Source organism: Meles meles, chromosome 1, assembly GCF_922984935.1.
Source record: "Meles meles chromosome 1, mMelMel3.1 paternal haplotype, whole genome shotgun sequence".
Lineage (NCBI taxonomy): Eukaryota > Metazoa > Chordata > Mammalia > Carnivora > Mustelidae > Meles > Meles meles.
This window is the reverse complement of record NC_060066.1, coordinates 145,333,205-145,351,739: the sequence shown is the minus strand read 5'-3', so window position 1 is coordinate 145,351,739 and position 18,535 is coordinate 145,333,205. Positions and strand designations below refer to the sequence as shown.

At 38.5% G+C, this 18,535-nt stretch overlaps 1 protein-coding gene across 10 annotated transcripts in view; it reads right to left on the bottom strand.

Annotated features, from left to right (window-relative positions):
- LOC123951185 (SSX family member 2 interacting protein) overlaps positions 1 to 18,535 on the bottom strand; it is a 47,182-nt gene that overhangs the window by 9,602 nt on the left and 19,045 nt on the right. For 5 of the 10 annotated variants that reach the window (XM_046019940.1, XM_046019941.1, XM_046019931.1 and 2 more), the window contains exons 2-11: positions 17,878 to 18,009; positions 16,785 to 16,954; positions 16,062 to 16,274; positions 13,564 to 13,674; positions 11,757 to 11,892; positions 9,729 to 9,804; positions 9,469 to 9,658; positions 5,542 to 5,692; positions 3,459 to 3,595; positions 2,955 to 3,128 (exon numbers count right to left, since the gene is read on the bottom strand). In XM_046019940.1, the coding sequence (XP_045875896.1) occupies positions 2,955 to 3,128; positions 3,459 to 3,595; positions 5,542 to 5,692; positions 9,469 to 9,658; positions 9,729 to 9,804; positions 11,757 to 11,892; positions 13,564 to 13,674; positions 16,062 to 16,274; positions 16,785 to 16,954; positions 17,878 to 17,920 (1,401 nt within the window). In that variant the 5' untranslated portion in view covers positions 17,921 to 18,009. The remainder of the gene's footprint in view (positions 1 to 2,954; positions 3,129 to 3,458; positions 3,596 to 5,541; positions 5,693 to 9,468; positions 9,659 to 9,728; positions 9,805 to 11,756; positions 11,893 to 13,563; positions 13,675 to 16,061; positions 16,275 to 16,784; positions 16,955 to 17,877; positions 18,010 to 18,535) is intronic. The other 5 variants (XM_046019935.1, XM_046019937.1, XM_046019934.1 and 2 more) reach the window with 4 other exon arrangements.

Here is an 18,535-nt window from a genome sequence, read left to right as displayed (position 1 = left end):
CTACAAGAAACTCATTTTAGACGCGAAGACATCTCCAGATTGAAAGTGAGGGGGTGGAAAACAATTTACCATGCTAATGGGCATCAGAAGAAAGGTGGGGTGGCAATCCTTATATCAGATCAATTAGATTTTAAGCCAAAGACTATAATAAAGAGATGAGGAAGGACACTATATCCTACTCAAAGGGTCTGTCCAACAAGAAGATCTAACAATTTTAAATATCTATGCCCCTAATGTGGGAGCAGCCAACTATATCAACCAATTAATAACAAAATCAAAGAAACACATCAATAATAATACAATAATAGTAGGGGACTTTAACACTCCCCTCACTGAAATGGACAGATCATCCAAGCCAAAGATCAACAAGGAAATAAAGGCCTTAAATGACACACTGGACCAGATGGACATCACAGATATATTCAGAACATTTCATCCCAAAGCAACAGAATACACATTCTTCTCTAGTGCACATGGAACCTTCTCCAGAATAGATCACATCCTGGGTCACAAATCAGGTCTCAACCGGTATCAAAAGATTAGGATTATTCCCTGCATATTTTCAGGCCACAATGCTCTGAAGCTAGAACTCAATCACAAGACGAAAGCTGGAAAGAACCCAAATACATGGAGACTAAACAGCATCCTTCTAAAGAATGAATGGGTCAACCAGGAAATTAAAGAAGAATTGAAAAAATTCATGGAAACAAATGATAATGAAAACACAACAGTTCAAAATCTGTGGGACACAGCAAAGGCAGTCCTGAGAGGAAAATATATAGCGGTACAAGCCTTTCTCAAGAAACAAGAAAGGTCTCAAGTACACAACCTAACCCTACGCGTAAAGGAGCTGGAGAAAGAACAAGAAAGAAACCCTAAACCCAGCAGGAGAAGAGAAATCATAAAGATCAGAGCAGAAATCAATGAAATAGAAACCAAAAAAACAATAGAAAAAATCAATGAAACTAGGAGCTGGTTCTTTGAAAGAATCAATAGGATTGATAAACCCCTGGCCAGACTCATCAAAAAGAAAAGAGAAAGGACCCAAATCAATAAAATCATGAATGAAAGAGGAGAGATCACAACTAACACCAAAGAAATACAGACAATTATAAGAACATACTATGAGCAACTCTACGCCAACAAATTGGACAATCTGGAAGAAATGGATGCATTCCTAGAGACATATAAACTACCACAACTGAACCAGGAAGAAATAGAAAACCTGAACAGGCCCATAACCAGTAAGGAGATTGAAACAGTCATCAAAAATCTCCAAACAAACAAAAGCCCAGGGCCAGACGGCTTCCCAGGGGAATTCTACCAAACATTTAAAGAAGAACTCATTCCTATTCTCCTGAAACTGTTCCAAAAAATAGAAATGGAAGGAAAACTTCCAAACTCATTCTATGAGGCCAGCATCACCTTGATCCCAAAACCAGACAAGGATCCCACCAAAAAAGAGAACTACAGACCAATATCCTTGATGAACACAGACGCAAAAATTCTCGCCAAAATACTAGCCAATAGGATTCAACAGTCCATTAAAAGGATTATTCACCACGATCAAGTGGGATTTATTCCAGGGCTGCAGGGTTGGTTCAACATCCGCAAATCAATCAATGTGATAGAACACATTAATAAAAGAAAGAACAAGAACCATATGATACTCTCAATAGATGCTGAAAAAGCATTTGACAAAGTACAGCATCCCTTCCTGATCAAAACTCTTCAAAGTGTAGGGATAGAGGGCACATACCTCAATATTATCAAAGCCATCTATGAAAAACCCACCGCAAATATCATTCTCAATGGAGAAAAACTGAAAGCTTTTCCATTAAGGTCAGGAACACGGCAGGGATGTCCATTATCACCACTGCTATTCAACATAGTATTAGAAGTCCTAGCCTCAGCAATCAGACAACAAAAAGAAATTAAAGGCATCCAAATTGGTAAAGAAGAAGTCAAACTATCACTCTTTGCAGATGATATGATACTATATGTGGAAAACCCAAAAGACTGCACTCCAAAACTGCTAGAACTTGTACAGGAATTCAGTAAAGTGTCAGGATATAAAATCAATGCACAGAAATCAGTTGCATTTCTGTATACCAACAACAAGACTGAAGAAAGAGAAATTAAGGAGTCAATCCCATTTACAATTGTACCCAAAACTATAAGATACCTAGGAATAAACCTAACCAAAGAGACTAAGAATCTATACACAGAAAATTATAAAGTACTCATGAAAGAAATTGAGGAAGACACAAAAAAATGGAAAAATGTTCCATGCTCCTGGATTGGAAGAATAAATATTGTGAAAATGTCTATGCTACCTAAAGCAATCTACACATTTAATGCAATCTCTATCAAAATACCATCCATTTTTTTCAAAGAAATATACAAGTTTTTATCTTTGAAACCATGTTCAACACATTACTTCTATAATTTTTGAAAGGGAAATATGTAGGTTAACACACTGTTCAGTTAAAAAGCGAGCTGTAGAAGGTGTATGCACACATCACTGGGGGGGGGGGGGGGTTCCGTTCACACTCCCCTCCCCACCTTCCTGAACAACAAACAGGCTCTCAGTAGCACTGTCTTTTGATGCTGCAGCTACTGACAGTGGCCAGAGCCTAAGTGACCAAGAGAGATCTCCTGCGAGAAGCTGAACACTCACTAGTAGAAAGCCCACCCAAAGGGGATAATGGATGCTTATGGTTTTCTAAAAAGAAAAGTTTCAATTCCCAAATCTGGTAAAGGCAGAACGATACCCTTCTAAAGTAGTTCACGTGCTTACAATCCCTTCCAGTGATAAGATCCCTGGTAAAATACTTGGAAAAAACAAACACCGGATAGCAAAGAAACAACTAAAGGCAGAACTTGGATGCAGTCTGCTGCGCCTCCCTAGCACTCCCCAAAGCTCTGCAAGGAAAGCTACTTGCTGAAAATACCTCTAGGCCGAGGCGAATAGCCGCTTCTGTAAAGCTTCGTCTTTCCTTCTCGAAATTCTTTTTTTGCTCTTTAAACAGGGACCACTCTTCCTTGAGGCGCTCCTTCTCTTCCAGCAAGTAACAGTCGCGTAGCAGGGAAGTGGTGTCATCGTCACACGCAGTAGCGAGCTGCTGCTATTAAATTTGGAAACATAGTAAGTTCCAGGGGGTCCCTGCAACGCTCTCCATTAAAATTAGAGCAAGGGAAGCAGGGTCAAACTTTCAGGGAAGGACAGAAATGATGAAAAACCAGAAAGGCAAGCAAGGATTCTCATTTTCCAGCTGGTGAAGTCCCGCCTGAGGAACAGCGTGCGTTGTACCTGTCAGCAAGCCAAGAACAGAGCTGAGAGCAGAAAACCAACACTACAGATCTTCTGAGATGCAGGAGGAACAATCTAGCAAGGCTTAGTTAAAATCCTGACCACTCTCACAGGAAAACAGCTTGAAAAGGCAACTCACACCAACCTGTAAAAGCTGCTGCTGAGTTTTAATCATTTCTTTACACTGCTGAATCTCTAACTCGAGTTTTTCAGTTTCTTGTTCGTGGTCTTGTCGTGAGATGACGTCTTCATCGTTAAAACCTTCTAGGTGTACCTTTGAAACTAACATAAAACGAGTCATTTGATGTAGGTTTTTACACCACTCAGTTTATGGTGTTTTTTGAATTATAGTTAAGAGAACTTCTCTTTCTGGACTCTTGTAGGTTTTCCTAAAAGGTACTTATTCCCTTTGCCCTTTAAAAATTTCAAAGCTATAATACAACTAAATTTATAGTATTTTAGCACTATCAAAAAATTTAAAAAGGAAAGCAACTTATTATAAGGGATTCATGACAACTACAAATTCGTATAATTTTTGGACTAAAATGATATCTTTACTAATAGTTCTACTATGAACATTTAATCTGTAATCCCTATTTACCCAAGACTATGTCCTAATTAAAACTGGACAACCTAAAAGCATCTGGCTTCAGCTCAGATCATGACCCAGAGTCCAGGGATCGAGCCCTGCGTTGGGCTCCCTGGTCAGCGGGGAGTTTGCTTGTCCCTCTGTCCCTCACCCTGCTGGAGCATGCTCTCTCTCTCTTGCTTGCTCACTTTCTCAAATAAATAAAAAAAATCTTAAAATAATGGACAATCAATATTCACAAAAGAGAAAAATAATTAACAAATCCATAAACTACTTTGGACTCTTCTTCAAAGATCAATGCAGTGCTACAAAGCGTGCAAATTCCTATTCCACAAAGTCCAAACACACTTGCCATTTACTAAGAGATGGTGACTGACGTCAATAAAATCTCATGTAAATTAATTTTGGCACAAAATGTTGCTGATTACTCTTTACTACTGAAGACAATTGACAGTGATTTTTATGGCTTCTGACATTTAGAATAACTTTTCTTTCAACAGACTTCTTTTACTGAGCAGAAACTTTTTCTTGATTTAAAAGCATGCAAACTTTAACAAATATAAATATTAAGAATACATTCATCAGTGTAAATCTATACTATCTGCAGTGACAGGGAATGGTGTCTAAAATACAGTGTTAAATGAAAAAAGCAGTAGAAAAAATATGTAATGTTCAATTTCTGTTTATATATATATATATATATTTTTTTTTTTAAGATTTTATTTATTTATTTTGCAGAGAGAGAGTGCAAGTGCCTGTGCATGAGCAGTGGAAGGGGCAGAGGGAGAAGGAAGAGAGAGAGAATCTCAAGCATTCCCCACTGAGTGCAGAGCCCCACATGGGGCTCAATCCCACAACCCTGAGATCATGACCTAAGCTGAAACCAAGAGTCAGAACCCGAGCCACCCAGGCACCCCAGTTTTTAATATATTTTTAAATAAATATTTTGTGGGTGCCTGGGTAGCTCGGTTGGTTAAGCGTTTGCCTTTGGCTCAGGTCATTATCCCAGAGTCCTGGGGTCAAGTCCAACATTGAGCTCCCTACTCAGTGGGGAGTCTGCTTCTCCCTCTGCCTGTGCTCCCCCTGTGCCTGTGCTCTCTATCAAATGAAGAAATAAAATCTTCAAAAAATATATATTTTGTAAATGCCTACAGAAAAATCCAGAAAGATAAGCACCAAACTGTTAAGTGTCATGAACAAGAAACAGAAACCTGAATATTCTACTTCATATACTTCCTAATTGATATTTTATATTAAACATCTATTATTCTGAAAGTAACTTAAAATAAATTAGTAGGAACCAGGAGTATGCAAGGATCTAGGAATAATAAGCAAAAGGCTCATACTTATACCATATCACGAATAATAATTCTTAATTTCCAAGATCTCTTACCGATCTTATTCAATTGTACGTTGCACTCAGAATCGATGGTTCAGAGAAAGATTCACTGAGGGGAAATTATTTCTGAGTGAGGTTCAAACCTCACTTCTAGAAGTAGATAGAAGCTTGATTATCAAACCACCAAACTGAGCTCCAGTATTTCAGGGTCTGAGCCCCTGACGTGACTTTCCAAATGACTGAAATAAAGAACCGAGTGTCACAACTCACTTTGCAGGCTCCCTTAAGACAGTAAGTTACCTTGGTTATCAAGTTTTTCTACGTGACTTTTCAAAATTCTCCACTGTTTTCTGATGCTGTTGGTAAGCTGCTCTCTCACAGTCTCACAGGAAAGGTCCCACATGCTCTCCCTACTCAGTTCCCCAGCATCTTCTTCCGCATCAGAGATAACCTACGAGCAAGAGAGATGAGAAGGAAAGACCAATATCTTAAAATGGCTCCAGATAATCAGGTAGTAATCAAACTGATTATCAGAGATACCCATCCAAATCATTTCTGTGCTGTCTCTTATGCATATATGACCTAATATTAAAGACAGAAATTCTCCAATTCAGGTCTCATCAAATATGACTTTGAATCCAAATATAGTTAGTGACAAGAGTCACAGAGCTGTGTAAGGAAGAGTTATTTCCTACTTGTCCAGTGTTATGTTAGAGCTCTCACATGCTAATTAATTCCCAAATCATGTTACAATGTGGGAAAAATGATGCTTAGAGAAGTAGAGATACTGCATATTATCATATAGCCAAGAGGTAGAACTGAGATCTGAAGTTAGATCAACTTATCTCCCATCCTAGTCTGTTTTAAAAAATAAACCAGTGAGGTTATCTACAAAATAAAAACAACTGTGAATCCTATTTTTCTCATATAATTTAAAAAAATAAAACTAGAGATTATTTTTCTTTTTACTCTACCAAGACACTAAATCATAGGAAAATACAGCAAACCACTGACAAAGAATCATACAGAATCAAAGCAGGATAAAGAACATAGGCAAACAGTACTAACATATATTATGTCAAAATCTGCAGCTACATAAATAATAGTATGTATTATTACACACACACACACACACACACACATATCTGCATAATAATCTGCAAAGTCCTAAATTTGTTGTTAACATCAGGAAAGTGGACAGAGATATACTTCCTTAACATGAACAATAAAATATCTTGCTGGGGGAAAAAAGAAAACGGATCAAAGATGAAAGAAATGCTGATCAGACTGTTCCCACAGGCAGGTAGAGCAGGAATGAGGGAGCAACTCAGCAGGGGAGAACTGTATCAAAGGCTGCAGAGGTCAAGGTCTCCCAGGGGAAGCAGGTTGGAGCTACTAAGTAGCCTCTGGAGCTACTCGCAAGGAATTCTTCCAAGGAGCCACACCTTCTGTGTGTTAAAGCATGCCAGAATACTACAATTCCATTATTTAAAAAAATGAACAATAATTGCTTCACACTGCCCAGACTGAATGAAATTGAAACCACACACTGAAAATAAAAAAATTAACTTGAATTTTGGCTATATGTTATGGCTGTACTTAAGCACAATAATAAATTAATGAAACCTCAAGGCTACCTAGGCATTCAAGGTTAATCTTATTCCTCTTGCTATAACAGCTCCAAAATCCTTAAAAGAAAGGAAGGAATAGAATTAAATTGCAAGAGAAAAAAATTCTAGAAAAGCAGATCTTTTAAAAACAAGAAATCTACTTAAGAGATTATTGCATCTCCAAAGGTAAACATCTGAATTTTTAAGAATTATACAGGATACTCCCCACTGGCTGTGGTGGCGAGGAGAGGGGAGTTGAAACATCTGAGAAAGGTCTCCTTGAGTTACTCCTTACTTGAGCTGAATACACGCTGGTAATGTTAGTAAAGGTGGGGCCAAAAACTGCAGACGCTGCGTGAGTAACGGGAACTGCTCACTCTGGAGAGGGCTTTGTGCACGTACACAACAAAAAGTGACAGCCTTTGACAGAAAAGGTGGAGGTCAAGCAGGTCCTGGATTGGAAGTTTCAAAGACATTCATGTAATTTTTTTTTTTTAAAGAAGGAAAAAAGAGGGGTGCCTGGGTGGCTCAGCGGGTTAAAGCCTCTGCCTTCGGCTCAGGTCATGATCCCAGGGTCCTGGGATCGAGCCCCGCATCGGGCGCTCTGCTTGGCTGGGAGCCTGCTTCCTCCTCTCTCTCTGCCTGCCTTTCTGCCTACTTGCCTACTTGTAATCTCTATCTGTCAAATAAATAAATCTAAAAAAAAAAAAAGAGATAGAAGGTGTGATGTGCTTAATAGTGACACCACACGGTAAATAATACCGTTTAAAAGGTTTAAAAAACAAGTTCTGTCTTTTGATGGTGCCATTTGCGACGACGTGGATGGAACTAGAGCGTATCATGCTTAGTGAAATAAGTCAATCGGAGAAAGACAACTATCATATGATCTCCCTGATATGAGGACATGGAGAAGCAACATGGGGGGGGTAGGGGGATAGGAGAAGAATAAATGAAACAAGATGGGATTGGGAGGGAGACAAACCATAAATGACTCTTAATCTCACAAAACAAACTGGGGGTTGCTGGGGGGAGGTGGGATTGGGAGAGGGGGAGCGGGCTATGGACATTGGGGAGGGGAGGCGAACCATAAGAGACTATGGACTCTGAAAAACAACCTGAGGGTTTTGAAGGGTCAGGGGTGGGAGGTTGGGGCAACCTGAGGGTTTTGAAGGGTCAGGGGTGGGAGGTTGGGGGAACAGGTGGTGGGTAATGGGGAGGGCACGTTTTGCATGGAGCACTGGGTGTTGTGCAAAAAGAATGAATACTGTTACGCTGAAAAAATAAATTAAAAAAAAAATAAAAGCTAAAAAAAAAAAACAAAAACAAGTTCTGATGACTTGCTGATAATTAGCAGTTCCCATCAACTTTATTTTCAGATTTTAGTCACTTGCCTGACTCTAGAATTTAAACATGTGAAGCGATTAAGCTAAAAGAAATTTTCCCCATTACATGATTTGTTTTCAGACCTCCGCACGTATTACTCCCCTTGTGTCACACGCCTCTACCCCCAAAACTTTAGGAGCCAATTCAAAGGTCACTCTGTGAGGCCTTCTTTGATTGCCACACTTCCTGTGCTCAGCACGTTTGTATCACCCTATTATAGCTCCTAAGATGTGTAACCATTACTTTGGCCTATTCCCCATCTCCCCAAAAGAGCTTCTTGAATGATGCAATGGACGGAATGTTCATGTTCCTCAAATTCACGGTGAAATTCTAAGGCCCAGTGTGCGGGTATTCAGAGGTAGGGCCTTCAGGAAGTGAGGAGATCATGAAAAGTCGTGTCCTCATGAGTGGGATGAGTGCCCCTAAAAAGGGACTCCGGTGAGCTCCTCCTCTTTCCAGCATGGGAGGGTGAGGGTACAAGGAGTCGGCAATGTGCAACCAGGAGGACATACTCTCTCCAGACATTGACCCTACTAGTATCCCGAGTTTGAACCTCCCAGCTCCGGAATGTTAAAAAATAATTTTCTGTTGTTCTTAACCACCCAGTCTGTGGTAGTTTGTTGTAACAGTCCCAAATGAAACAAAGGAGTCGAAATTCCTTTTTGCTTTTTCTTTCCGGGGACCAGAACATAAAGTTCATTCCGCAAATTTCTGGACTGAATGATGAGTTGGTTCCCAAAGTTAATAAACATTTCATTCTGAAAGTCAAGCCTGCTTAAAGTACCTATACCTAAACTATTTAGAGGATACTCAGCACAATGGTTAAAAACATGAACTCTAGGGTGAGACGGACGAACTTGGATTTAAATCCTAGCTCTGTCACCTGTGATACTTGGCTAATGAGACGAGTGTGCCTGTTTCCTCAGCTATAATAGGGGATAATTATGATGTGCAAAACATCAAATTAGAAAAATGAAATGAGACATGTTCGTAAAGTGCTTATCACAGTGTGGCACAGAGTAAGTCCCCGGAAGGTCACTTGCATCATTTCCCAGGCCATGTCTAGAAACACACAGGGACATTCTGTTGTCATCATCACAGTGACTAGGGGTAGCAGAGCAATGAGCATTCTGTCCAAAATACCAAGGGTGTCCCCACTGGGAATACCTAGCTACTGTCTGAATTGTTTGACTTAGCAATCCGAAACTCTATTAGAGAGGAAAGAGCCACTTACAGTTCCTGTACTATCATCTGCTCTTTCTCTAGGTTTCTGCTTTTGGGGAGAAAGAAGAGAAATCATTTCCTTTTTCATTTGCTGAAGAACCTTCTTAAGTTCAGCATTTTCCATTAGGATTTGTTTCTGACGATATTCATAATCATTCAAGAGAATTTTATACATTTCATCTTCGTTCCTGAGGAAGAAACTGTCAGTATGAAAATGCAGTTATAGAAAGAAAACACTAATGAAATATATCAATTTAAATTGAACCTTACCTGGCCTCAGTTTTACCGGTCCTCCAGGAGCCTCTTTTTCCATCAGCTCTCCCCACATAATTTAAAACTTCCATAGCTATAAACATGAACATGCAAAACAGAACCAATTCTTACCATACATACATTTAAGTGTATAAAACCCTAACACACTCTATACAGACTGAACACACAGGTCAACCTGGTATAGATTAGGATTTGGGCTCAAACAGCCCAGTTTTCAAGTTCCAGTTCTCCATCACTGAGAAGCACTAAGATCTTGACCAGTTATTTAACTACGAAGCCTGTTTCTTCATCAATACAGAGGGAATAATGAAAGTATCTACCCAAGAGTTGTTGTGAAGAGTAAAAGAAGTTGTTACAACACTTAACAAAGTGATTGGTAAGTACTATTTTATTATCATTATTCATTTTATCATTGGGGTTGGCAAACAATGGCCTGTAGGCCAGCTGCCTGATTTTCTAGATACATTTTATTAGCACATGCCAGACCATGTGTTAATATAGTTTTACACTATAAGTGTAAGGGTGAACAGCTGTGACTAAAGACTATGGACTCCACAAACCTGAACATGTTTACTATGAGAATCTTTACAGAAAAAGTCTGGCAAGCCCTCTGTTGTCATCATCAAAGGAGTCAAGGCCCCTGTGTATTAGTTTCTCTTCTGTCTGGCGGGGGGATGGAAGCAGTTGGCATCAGAAGAAAGTAAGAAGACAGTAAGTTATTATAATTTTAGACTTGATAAAATCATTATGAAACTGCAGCTTCCAGTTAGGTCTGGACTAGGAAACAGCCAGACTCCCATAAAATCCATAAAATAAGGGCTCTGTTACCAGTCACATCTTTAATAAACTTCTCTAATCAGGTGTTACATTTTATCCTTCCAGCATTTCCTCCTGCTCTGTATTTAATTCATGAATGAACATGAGGTTAACCAACGAAGTTCAAATCTGATTACCTAAAGATTTTCCAATGCTGTCTTAACTGCTTATTATGCTTTCATTTTTCAGTGATCTTTATAAAATAAGCTAGTCGACTGAGTGCGAGAGCTCTGCCGCGCTAGATCTGCAGTGATGCCACCAGCACTGAGCGGCCTGCTGACAGCAGACACAGCCCACCACAGGACAGCCTGAGACATCTGCTCATCAGCTGTTGTGTCAGCAAGTCCCACCCAGCTCAGCTTCGGAAACCACAGTTCAGGGCATTATCGTACACTGTGGCTTAGAACATGACCTACAGTCCACCTGGGAACCACTGTCTGATAAATCAGTGCCTGGATTTCCTGTGCCCTATCTTCCTGGGCCAGCAAAACTGTATCCGCGCAGCGGTAGTCGCGTGTGTGTGTGTGTGTGTGTGTGTGTGTGTGTGTGGCCAGCAAAACTGTATCCGCGCAGCGGTAGTCGCGTGTGTGTGTGTGTGTGTGTGTGTGTGTGTGTCTGTCTCTGTCTGTCTCGTGCACACAGTTCTACATTTCCACCTACGTGATTTCCCTGAAATTATGCACAATTGGATGAAGCTGCAAATTGATTTTCAAAAGAGTGACACTAGAAAAAAGTTCACCTTAAGCACAAACATAAGCATAACATTCAGTCCATCTTTCAAACTAGTTGCCGCAAAAATGCACAGCAACACTTATTTAAAGGAACTGATGTAAATGATTTGGTCTGATAAGTAATTTTATGAAGTTAATTCTAAAATCACACTTGTTTTGACACTCAGACACTCATCTTGAGTTTTCATATGATCAGTTCTTTAATCCTCTGGCTTAGTTTTTCCTCTGTGGAACTACAACTGTCATATTTTAAAAAAAAAATTGTAACTTATATGCAACAAAGGAAGCAAAGCAAAATTATTATTTTTGCTAGTGCACTGCCTCCATTTCTAGTTTATATGGATACCCACCATCTACAAACAACTGCATAAAGCATAAAAATAATACTTCATGAGTTATCGTGCTCCATCTATTCATTTATTTTTTTAGCATATTAGCTTTATTTATTCTCCTTTATCTTAACCAGTTGGTTTCTTACCTATTTTTTTATCCTTTTTGTTCATAACAAGTTGATGTAGACGTTCTTTTAATTTATTATATTCACGTTCTTTTCTCTTCATATCATGATTATACTGAGTAGCTCGACTTGCAATGATATTTTGTAATTTTTGTACCTGGAAAAAAGCATTTTGGATCAAATCAGTCCCTTTATGATTGATAACCCCAGGTACAATGTGTAAATTCAAAAAAGAGAAGTCCTAGCATTCACCTCCTCATAAAATAGTTTATTTTAGGATTATTCTTCCTTCCCAATAACCTCTGGAAATCAATTTTTAAAGTACCATTAGGTGAATCACATGAAGTCTTTATTTCTTAATTCTAAAATTTCTAGAGCTGCTAATTTCCTAAATTATTTTTCTACCTTTTCTTTATTGTGTTATGTTAGTCACCATAAAATACATCATTAGTTTTTGATGCAGTGTTCCAAGAGTCATTGTTTATGTACAACATCCAGTGCTCCTTTTTATGCTATGTACAGATTCTGCTCATTTAGAAACCAGAAATGCTTACAGAAGTATTAAAGTGATTAAAGCTTCGTCTGAAACAAGAATTAACCTGATTATCTGCAGTGACTTCCTTATACTGTATAACTGACTTGACTCACATGATTCCTTGTTAATCTGTCACAAACTAGCCCTAGCACATCACAGCACATAAGCAGGTTTGTTTTTATCTGATCATGAACAGTTCTCAAATTAGAGTAAGTCTAAACAGCAGACAGAATCCGGCTCAAACACTTGCTGAGTACCTACTATGCGTCCGGCCCTGCAGCTCTGTGTTTAGATCTACTGCAGCTTCTCAGGAAGCCCTAGATAGGAAGTGTGTTCTATTCTATACAAACATTTTTAATTTCTGCTGGAGATGATGTTTAACTCAATTCCTACTAAAGATTAACTATATTCAAATCACTTACGTGTAATCTGCAGATCTAGTCAAAATTTTCAGTGAAACAACCCAAGGAAATGCATAAGCAACCTTGCAGTTTAAGATAATTCACTATCCACTAACTGCATTACTAGTCAAAATATGACAAAACAATCTGCCTAAATCACTATAAAATCATGAAAGAAATAAGCTCCCCTAAAAGTCCTTAATTATAGTTAAAAAAATATAACACTGAAAATAAATATTGTGTTTTTATAGTTATGACATGGCCAAGGTCAAAGTGCAGAGCAGTAAGAACATAATGATTTCTTCTGATATACATTAAGAAATGGTAATTTCAAATGCATTAACTCTGTAGATCCAAATACTAAGTAGCCACTGTAGCAGAAATGAAATTAAAATCACGATATCGATAACAATCAGAAATAAGATTTGTAATGTGAATTGCTTTTTTTAAAAAAATAGAACTCTTGTGCCCATTTAGTCAAGTAATTAATAGCTTGACTGGATGAACACTCGCAGTATTTAATACAGAGATAGAAGAGGCATGCCAGATATTAAGTATAGGTATGGCAGAGAATAAAAGATCTGCATTTAAAGCACCCTGGTGCCTAAGAAAAAGGGATAATGCACAGAGTCCAGGACGGACAGCAGAGGACACTGGCTGTCACAAGTTATGGACCAATATACTAAATTCCATGAATCCACGTGGGGCCGGGAGTGCCAGGGAGAGCTCCTGAGCTCAGTTAATATGCTGCAATGCTGTACACAGAGGTCCACCGTACCAGTCTGACAAAGGATGAATTAATGTTCTTGTTTTAAAGTGGAGTATGGTCATGTCAAATCCAAAAGGAAAAAAAAAATCACGTAAACTTCATCTTCAATAACTGACAACCCACCTCATCTTTCTCATTTTTCAGTAGCTGATGCAAATTCCGGTTCTTGCACTGTAACTGTCTGTCTCTCTCCTGAAGCCCAATCATTTCTCTCCTGGAGGTTTCCAGTTGTTCCTAAAACATCCACATGCAACTGTGATTAAAATTAACATAGGACTCGGAACAAATGAATTCTTCAAAGATTAGTAAAACAACGTACACATACTAGGGTTTGTTAGCTAGAACTGCAGTTTAATGGCACACATGTTCACTTAAAACAATTAGTATAAGACAATACTGTAAGGTTATAAATTTACTTATGTTTAAATGTCATATGGTAATTTCTTAAAATACCAACATTTTTTATATATATACAAATGAGTTTCAAAGTGCCTCCTTTGAAATCTTCAAATATAAGATTCACTTCAAAAATAAGTGAAATCTTCACTTATTCCAGTGATGCTGCCACTGGACGCTTTTTAAATCTCCTTTTCGGACTCTTCAGCACTTCTACGGTACATTCTTTGAGAAAGAATCAAAGTGATGTGGAGCTTCTTTAGGAAGCTCTTTAGGAAGACGTGGAGCAAAGTGGGAACCCTTCAGGTCAGAAAGGGTGGGACTCTAGCACAACATTCGTTCTCCCTTGCGAGTGCTAACCTCTGAAGATTTTTTTCCAGAGAGGAATGACAGCATTGCTGGAGTCGGTACAAGATAAGATGTTCATTTTAAATTCATTCCACACATTTCCTGAGGAAATGTGCCAAGTTCTGCATGAGGCCACTGGGATATTTTTAAAATCCTCTTATCTTTATAAAATATAAAAGCCTCTCAAGTTATGGCATAACTGACCACAAATAACAACTTGCACAATACCTATAACAATGGGCCTCAAGGAGAGTCAGGAATTTGTGAAATTTAGGAACACACTTCCAATAACTCCAAAGTTACCAGAATTTTTGGCACCCTCTTCTTCAGAGTGTTTATGACTTCCTATCATGCCAGACCATTTGGAATGACTAAACTTAGAGGCGCTGGGCCAGTTGCTATGTCCCATATATGTCAAATCAGATTCACTTTGAGTGATTATCAACGCTTTATTTGAACTCCCCATCAGCCCTGCAAATCTACAAACCTCCCTCCTACATCACTTATCTCATACTATCATCCCCTATAAACCTGAGACAGAGACTGGGCCAGTCTCCTAAATTCATGACTCTTTATTCCCCAAATTCAATTTTTCATAAAATTCTACCCATTTTTACCTCCCACGTTTGCTTCATATTTCACTTTTACCATCTCCACTGGTACTACCTTAGTTCAAGTCCAAAACCTCTCTGGCTCTGGCAGCTGCTAAGGCCTACTAATAGCTGTCCTTTCCACCAAGCCTTCTGGACTCCCCACCTCTGTCCCAAATGCCAATCTGCCCCTTCCCCATAGTTTCTCCACCATACCACCAGGCTGATATCTACATGACACCCATGATGCCTTCCTCTCACTTACATTCCTTGATGCCTTCGCATTCTGCATGGTGCCTCTCACATCCTTGGATACCTGGGGCCCGGCCTCACCTCTGTCGCTCTTCATCATCATCACACACTTCAGCCCCTACAGAGCTACTGACTATTCCCTGAAAGTCAAATGCTCTCTCCTACCTTTATGCTTTCCACAGGTTATATACCCTCTGCCTACAACGTCTTTTCCAAACATAAGCAAATTTCTACTTACTCCTCCAACCTGAGATCAAATGTGAACTCTCTGTGAAGCCTCCCCTCACTTCCCACACCAAAAACAACTAATGAAGCAAGTATTATGGTTCAATGTATCTCCTTCCATTACGCTACAGTCTCCTTAGGAGCAGGGACCGGGTTCACTCCTCTGTGAAACCCAGTGTGCCTGGCGCAAAAATACTCAATAAAGTTTGCTCAATGAACTGAATGAGTCATATACTAGATCCAGAAGCTCTTCAAGGATAGATCAGCAACTTTTGCCACTGAACAAACATTTCTGTCCAGAGAAAAATACCGGATTTTGGCTCAGGTCAAACCTGAATTAGAAGATTTCCTGGAAAACATTCTATACTCTGGGCTGTCCTAATAAGCAACCATTCCTCAGAGGAAAGGCTAAACAGGTCCGGATTACCAATATCATTGTGTAATTATTCACTAGCTACTTAAAAAACATTTGGCCAAGGTTACCCATGTATAGAAAGTTTCAATGCAGAATTACAGCCTTCAAGGGCTTACAACTCTGAATCAGCCTAATTCTATGGACTTTCCCTAGGTCTCTCTGATTAAGATTAAAGTATTATCCATAACTCACAGCCTTTTTATAACCTTGGAGGCCACTAACTACCCCCTCTAGCTCACCACAGATCCCCCCCTCAGGAATGACCTCTATCCTTCAGGCATTGTAGGATGTATGTATAAAAACCCAAAAATGTTAAAGAGAAAACACTGTTATCACTTGGCTTAGCTTATGAGACATTTGGCTTATTGAAATACAGGTCGACATGCAAGTTCTACCTTAAGTTTTGCATAGCAGTTCTGTAGATGGTCCATATCACTTCCCAGTTTCAAATTCTGTGTTTCTACATTTTCCTGAGCTAGAAGATTCTTCCGCTGAAGTACAAGTAGCTCATTCATACAATTTAAAACAGCAACTATATTTAATTCTCTCTTTGTGTCTTTACCTTTGGATTCTTCATATAATGAAGGAAAACCGAAAGTAGTCAATTCCTGGTAGGAGAAAATGTTTTCTTCAAAGTTGGTTACCAAATGACTTAGTATACAAACAAAAGATAGAAATATTTTCTCAGAAACAATGAAAACTATCCTAAGTTAAGAAAACTGTAAATATCCCAAAGGACACTGAGAGAACTGGGCTCTTTTTAGCCTCTGCTCTACAAGTGCCTGTGTCCTGGGCAAGGCACTTAGTTTATCGGTAAAATAAGGGAGAGACTCCAGGGGAGAAGTCTCTAGAGCAAAGTGGAGGCCAACCTGCTCCTGACAAACACGTTTACCATGTATTCACATGGAATGCTCACCACAGTTCTTTGCTTATCTCGTATGTTGTAAGTCCCAGGCCAAGACATAACAACATATGAGTGCTTGACAAGTGTTTTTCTCATAACTTTGATATGTTTTATTATATAGAACATATATATCATATATATCATAATATATACATATTCTATTATATAGCATGATTTATGCTATTGCTTCTCACACACAAAAAAATTTTTTTACCTGATCAAGATATGAAATACTTTGTTCAATATTCTCTTCTGTGCAGAAGGCACTGAAAAAACTGTGCACATTTTTTGATAAAGGTATTGAAGAACATAGCACTTGCTGTGAGTATAAACTTGATGGAGACATCTTTGTTTCTGAGGTATATTGACAGATATTTTTGCTTTCTGAAAGAATAAAAGGCATTTACTTAAACAACTTAAAAAAACATATGCAAACTACCCCCATTACCAAAGATTTTGAATTATATAAATATTTTTAAGGACTTTCAAATTAAGGCCAAACTGTTTTTTGTATGAAAACTACATACATTGACCCTTGAACAACACAGGGGTTAGGGGCACCAACCCCCCATGCAGCAGAAAAGCTGGTGCCACTGGTGACTTCCACAAAACTGCATGACTAACAGCCTACTGATGACGAGAGCCTTACCAGTAACAGCTGATTCACACATATTTCGCATGTTATATGCACTACATTAGTATATTCTTAAAATAAAGCGAGCTAGGGGAAAAAAGTTACTAAGGAAGTCATAAGAGAAAATACACTTATAGTATTGTATTACATTTATCGGAAAAAAAAAATCTATGTATAAGTGGACCCACACAGTTCAAACCCATGTTATCCAAGAGTCAACTGAACTTTTCTCCAAGAAGAAACAACTATAGAGTGCCTTTAGTAGGCATGTTAAGCTACAACATACTACCTTAATTTACAGTATTTCAGACTTATAAAAATGACAGATAAAAACCACCTGAGTCAAAGGTTATGTATTAAAGGAACAAATCACAGCAACATATTGAAATGGCCAATAAATTTATTTCAACACATAAACATTCTTCTCCAAAATAATAACAATCAAACCCATCATCTATCAAAGGCACTGAATTTGAACCCCACTAATTATGGCACAATTCTTAGGTTTCCCAGATAAATTTTCTGAAGATAAAAAATAGATATTTTACAACTATTTATGTCTCTCTGTAGTCACATCTTCAATAGTTGTGGTAATTATTTTATGGTTTCATTTAAAAATTCATCTCTATAATTAAAACCCCCTTTAGTTTATACTCCTTTTAGGCTCCGTTACCTGAAGACAGTTGTGGGTCTGTAACAGTCATCCACTCTCCCATAGCAGTCACCAGAGCCAGGCTACCTGAGGAACCAGTTCAGCAGTGAGACATTCAGTCCAGCTGCTGTCACCCTTCTATGTAGGCATCTCCTTAAAAAGCAAATTGTAAAACAGTAGCATTTAACCAAAAATATAAAAGCAAATATAAAATCAATGGGTAAAAAGGATTTTGCCTTGTTTATTTCCATACGCTCCTATACAGAACATGGTAGAGCTCATAATAACCGTGTGTGGGTGTGCGTGTGTGTGTGTGTGTGTGTGTGTGTGGTGTGTGGTGTGTGTTTAAGGATCAGAAGTAAAGGGTTATCAAGTTCTACCAAGGTATTCACATTACTTCATATACAAAGTACACAGTACATGATTTGACTAACAATGTAAATCTAAGGTACAACATGGTACTAAGTAAACAAGATTTCAATATATCCTCGAAAATGAAGTACAACTATTTCTACAGATAAGAGGATGAAAAACTTCTTGGCTAGCATTTTCATTTTTTGTTTTTACTAACTATATCAGCAAAAAAAATTTTTTTAATTACTATAGAAAAAAGCACACTTCTATACACTGCTCTCCAGACAGATCACATCAATTCATACCACCATCAGAAATTTGGCAA